Genomic DNA, 6000 nt, shown 5'->3' on the forward strand with positions numbered 1-6000 from the left:
GTGCTGGAAAATAGATGGCCTCAGTTCTTGGTGAAAAGCAACCATCCTAAGGAACCCAGCTTTGGAAAGGCTGTGAGCTGTAAATAAGGTCCAAGTCTCCTGGCTCAGATGGCTATGTTACTGGTCCTGTGGTTCACTCTCTTGGTTCATCTGACAAGTCATGCTTCTCATCTTCTGTCATGATTGCTTAATACTGCAGCATTATAGGGGTGATGGCCTTGAGAGAACTGGAAGGACCATCGGAAACATATCTCACTTGTTCTGTTTTGCTGTGAAAGATTGTGTGTGTGTGTGTGTGTGTGTGTGTGTGTGTGTGTGTGTGTGTGTGTGTTTTGTGTGCACATGTGTTAGTGTGTGTGTGGTATATGTTCATGTTCATATAGGCACACGAGATTTGCATGTATATTCATGCATGTAGAGGCCAGAGGTTAGGCATCTTCCTTGATCATTTTCTACCGTATCTTTTTGAGATGGGTCTCTCATTTAACCTGAAGCCCATGGATTTGGCTAGAATGGCTGGAAGATGAATTCAGCATATCCATCTGTCTGTCTCTTCTCCCTTGTCTCCCAGTGCTGGAAATATAGGTGTGTGGTTGACTATTTTTTTTTTTTTTGTCTTTTAAAAGATATGTGTTGGGTGTTTGAACTCAGGTCCCCATCTTCACATGTCAAACACTTTACCCACACAGTCACTTCCCTGGCTTCTATTTTATTGTGTTCACTAGTGATGCCTTTGACCCCTTCCAATCCCCATCTCCTGGCTCACATAAGCACCAATGGTGGGTCCCAGCCCTTCTTTTGTAGGCTCATTCAGCATTGCCCATCCCTGCTTGGTCTTAAGGGAATCACGTGGAAAGCTCTCAAATATGCAATACTCTGCAGCCCCACCTGAGTCCCATTAAACCTGTATTTCTGGGAGTGGCCTAGGGAACTGTTTTAAAGGTCTTTTCATTGTTGTTATTCTCAACATTCCCAGTCTCTGTGAACAGCAGGCCCCTTTCCTTCTGGATCCACCTTTGCTTTCTTTAAGGCCTCACAATTATGCCACAGCCCCATCTTTCTACCTGCAAGCTGTTCTCTAGCCTAAAGAACTGGTCTCCAAAGTAGGAGAGGAGTAGCTGCCATCTTCTTTCCTCCAAGAGCAGGTGGTGTGGCAAGTCATGGAGTGAGTGGTGCAGAAGACTGGTGTGTGGGCCTGAAAGCAGGATGGAGTGCCTGTGTGCTCTCCCTGGCATCATGGCATTAGAGCTGGGGGCATGTACTTAAACCTCTTTGAACATCTGTGTTGTAACTAGGGAAGCAATTTTGTGTGTATCAAACAAGATGTCAGAGCTGGAGATTTGCATGTGCAGTGTATTGGAGGGGACTGTGGGGAGCATCTCTGTAAGGAGGAGGAAGCAGGGGAAGCTGGCTGAGATACAGCTGCAGCAGAGGTCTGGATTTTTCTGTGCAGAGCCATGGGGGTGTATTACACTTCAATGTTGTTGGCAAGTGAAGGAAGAGAGTCATTCTATCTTCATATCCACCAATCACAGGATAAGGGCTGGCACTAAATGACCTCAGGTGATGATCTGCCTTGGCTGAGATGGCCTTGTGCCTGTAGCGGTCCATAATAGGGTCTGTGGATGAGGGAAGAGTGCCTTCCTCTTGGAGAGCGTCTCAGTAGGGTATGGCAGCACCTGCTGTCCCCACCAGCATGCATGAACCTTGGCAGTGAAGCCAGCACAATTGTCAGCGTTCAGCAAACATTTACAGTTACCATTATTCCAACTCTGGCAAGCTATGCCACTTATGAGACATTGCTTACCTTGGCTTGGGCTGCTTTCTGATGTTGCAAGCAGATTCCAAACTCTGCTCTACCCACCCCTGAAACAGCTTTGAGAACATGTGGAGAAAGCAGAAGGGGGATTGCTGAGTGAAATATTACAAAAATGTCAGGGATGACTGAGCCCACTTTTCTTGAACTAATATATGGTCAGGACTGGATTCCCTATAGGGAAAAGGTTATGATAAATGTAATGGTGCTTGTCTATGAAAGATGGCATTTTGATTTTTCTTTCTTCTCTCCATAGGGAATTAGAATAATGGAGATGCTGCTCAAGGAACAGTGTGGTTCCCCCTTAGTGGAATAAAGAATCATAGTGAGTATCAAAAGCAAAATCAGAATTATTTGCTCAAGCCATGTTTTCATGCTTATAAACCTGGCATTATGAATCAACCTCCCTGGGCTATTCATGCTGTACGTTTCCCAGTGATACCCATAGAATACTATTTCACAGGCATTTTGTTATCTGCTCAGCGGCTTTATTTGCTTGGCTCTCTGATTTTCAAAGCAGTTTTGTACTATGTGCTGAGTTACAACTGCTTTCAAATCGCTAAAACTGTTCAGTGTAATCTACACTGATTGAGGCCCTTGAGGAGGCAGATTTGTAAAGGCGTTCTCAGGATTAACGGAAGCTTAGTATTGTTCTGAGAACAGTAAGGAGGGAGACTTGAAGCAGTAATTGGGGCAGGAAGGATCACGAGAAAGGAATGTGTTGATTGGCCACTAAAACAAATACATCTTACCAGTCTGGAAACTAATCCCCAAGATCAAAATACGAAATTCTCCTAAGTATGCAACTTCCTGAATGCTGACCTAAAGTGATGTGTGACAAACTTTATGCCTGACCTATGTGGTGGGTGGTAGTCCAAACAAGGTTAACTGTAAGTATTTATGTAAATTATCTTCAGGCTATGAGCATACAGTCTATATGAAAAGGAAATGAATTTAGTGTTTACACTTGGGTTCTAATCCCAGGGAATCTCATTATGTGTGTGCAAATATTGCAAAAACATGAGAAATTCCCTAATCCAAAATACTTCTTATCCAGGCAGTTTGGATAAGAGATATGCAATAAGCATACACTTTCCACCGCCTGAAATGCTATTCTGAAGGAATCCCAATCTTAGGAATAATTCCTGGGATCTGACTTGAGTGCCTTTCATGATTAGGAGAGTTCATCGTGGGCACAGTCTAGCAATTCAGAATTACCTGTGGCCAGCTTAAAAGGACACTCTACACATGGTTTTCTATAAACAATTTGGTGTTTTAATTGTGGTATACAATGAACTCTGAGAGCAATTAACCAACGAAGAAATGATAGGACCATTCACATACAAGTACCTTGAGTTTCAAAGCATGCCAGCAATGGACACTAATTGGAGAGTTGCATTTCTGTTTATTTGCAAGTTGAATGCCCGCCATTTTGAGTACTTGACATATAGTAAATTTCAATGTTACTGGAGGGCTAAACAAGATAATTCTATTTAGTACAGGCATGGCACATGGTAGGTGCTCATAAAGTGCTAGAATTGAATCTAAAGATGGTTTGCTCCTATATCCACCTTGTTCGTTAAACAAATTATAAGGAACCTGGCTGCATTGCTCTTTATTCTAGGCTGGCATATTGTGAGGCTCACTCTATTAGGTACTCTGTTCACTACTGTGATAAAATACCTCACAGAAGCAGCTTTAAGGAAGATTGATTTAGTTTGGCTTCTGTTTTAAGAAGGGATGGAGTACAGTATGGTGGCAGGATTGTAAGGTGGCCAATCACATTGCCTTCACAGTAGGGAGCAGAGAGATGTGAATGTTGGTGCCTTTGTCCATTTATGTTAAATTCAGAATCCCAACCCATAACTTGCTGGGCATTTATCCCTTCTTGGATAAATTTCTCTGGAAATACCCTCACAGACCCACCTAGAATTGTATCCCCCAGCCCCCTCTGAATCCAGTCAGTTGAAAATGAAGACAAGTCTATCCTTTATCAACCTGACACCCAGACACCTTGAACTGTAACATTCTACCCTTTGTCCTCAAGGGCTCATGGCCATCTCATAATAATGATAATATCTACTAAATACATCTCATAAAGTAATAAAAGATGCCAGCCCCCCAAAAAAGTAGCTCCTGATGCATCTTATGGACAGATACAAAAAATAAAAAAACAAAAAACCAAACCACATATTAGATACCAGGAAATGTATTCATCTATTCAAGCAAGGCAACTGCAATTTGTACAACAGGTATGATTAGAGTTCCCAGTTTATCACAATAATTAACTGTCATTCTCCAATATCCACCTATTTTCTTCTGCACAGGCCTAATAGACTTAAATGGAGATATGATTGGAGCCACCACCCCTGTGGCCTTGATGGTGGCTCTCATCTTCACAATCTCTCCAGGGATTCAATAATAGCTTTGCTTCACTGTAGTCCTAGGTAGAGGCATCTCTAATGGCTTCCATTTGGCTGCTTCAATCTTAATAGAGCGCACTCTCACTAAGTACTAATGTGCTTGTGCACTTGGGCACTGATCCCGACTCACCCAGGGAGTGAGATCTGAAGACAACTCAGCTAGTCTCCAAATGTTGAATTAGTGGTCTTGAAATTTTAGTGAACAAAAGAAACATCTGGAGGATTTTAAAGTATATATTAGTGGGCCCACTCCTGGGGTTCTGGTTGACCAAGTCTCAGGGGTTGGGAGTGTCTCATGAGCTCATCTTCGGGTAGAGATGATGGAGGCAGTCAGTGCTAGGACACCAAGAAATCAGATAGCTGGGCTCTTAGGTTTCATCCTATATTTTCCCCTGAATTTTTCTTCAAAGCCTCTTGCATTATTCATATCTATCTATCTATCTATCTGGAGAGTTTCTTGTGTGAATACTGGGACAATAGACGCACATGCTATGTGTTTGACTTCACATGGCTTCTGGATATTTCGACTCAGGACCTCACGATTGTGCCATTCCTTTAATCCCAGCATTTATGATGCAGATCTCTGAGTTCCAGGCCAGTCAGGGCTAACCCTAATCCCCCCCTCTACCCACAAAAATATAGCATTTAAATTCATGTAACATATGCCTACATTGTCCATGGTACCTAGCATCAAAGAAACACCCATGAGCTCTCTGACCTGTGTGTCCAAGTGGGCATTCGAAAATGGAGAAAGCTTAGAAGGTAATTTTCTCATGGACCAAAATGGAGGCACATAAATCTCACTAACCAGTATGCTTGTGGCGTTGCTGCTGACACATCTATTTGATGGATATTTGATTTCCTGTCACTTTTGAACAAAACAAATAGCCCTGACATCTGTTTGTTCTTGCCACTGGCATTCAGGAGACCAACTCGGTGAGGTTTGATAACACAGTAGAGTTCTATCTCGTCGGAATGATTAAGAACTCACTTGTAGCTCTATCTTCAGCTCCACTCTGAAGCAGCTCCTCCAGGTAGCTGGACTTAATAAAATGAGGTGCTTGCTTTGTTCAAAGATCATTAAGAGGTAGGAATGCAATTTCTTCAAGAATTATCCATAGTGAGAGAATTCAAGTAACTCTCGGGAGCTGCTTCAGAAAAGAGGGCAAATAAGTATTGATTGGAGAGACGTGTTTATTAGGTGATAAAACCTATTTCTTTCTCTTGCAGGGAAGCTGCCACTGTGTCTACTCTGTTGTTTGAGAATCACTTCTTGACCATGGCATCATAGGCACAATTACTGGATACAAGTTTCAGGACACAGAATCAGCGGCTTAGAGTAAAGGAGACCTTCCTGCCAGAGCACAGCACTGACACCCGTCTTTGGAGCCTGCTTGAAATCATGGGACTCAAGGAGATGAGACCTTTTCAGCTGGAATTTTATGACATGGTCTCTTTACAGTCTTATGAATAAAGAGAAAGAACATAGCAGATGATATCTGTGCTTCCTCAAGATGTTTTGCTGATTTCCTGTGATGGTGTCAGGGCAGCCAAGGGCAGGATGAAGGCCCAGGGGAGGCATCTTCTGCTCATCAGCTGTCAGCATCAGTGTTCATACGATCCAGGAGAGTATTCTGGGACACATAAAGAGGTCCATCCTGGTACCTGTTTCCAGAGAGATGGATTAGAAAGGCAATGTGCCAGAACTGTGGTGAAGCTAACCACATGTATACCATGATCATCTAACCACATGGTCAGCTA

The 6000-nt window shown here is 42.9% G+C and overlaps 1 protein-coding gene across 3 annotated transcripts in view; it reads left to right on the plus strand.

Moving 5' to 3' along the window:
• The window catches only part of Prelid2 (PRELI domain containing 2), a 64803-nt gene extending 59068 nt beyond the window's left edge, over nucleotides 1-5735 (plus strand). For all 3 annotated transcript variants that reach the window (XM_027398001.2, XM_027398002.2, XM_027398003.2), the window contains 2 exons: nucleotides 2073-2141; nucleotides 5470-5735. In XM_027398001.2, coding sequence (XP_027253802.1) covers nucleotides 2073-2132 — 60 coding nt within the window. In that variant the 3' untranslated portion in view covers nucleotides 2133-2141; nucleotides 5470-5735. The remainder of the gene's footprint in view (nucleotides 1-2072; nucleotides 2142-5469) is intronic.
• Nucleotides 5736-6000: the final 265 nt, after the last annotated feature.

The sequence above is a fragment of the Cricetulus griseus genome, chromosome 2 (genome assembly GCF_003668045.3).
Source record: "Cricetulus griseus strain 17A/GY chromosome 2, alternate assembly CriGri-PICRH-1.0, whole genome shotgun sequence".
Classification (NCBI taxonomy): Eukaryota; Metazoa; Chordata; class Mammalia; order Rodentia; family Cricetidae; genus Cricetulus; species Cricetulus griseus.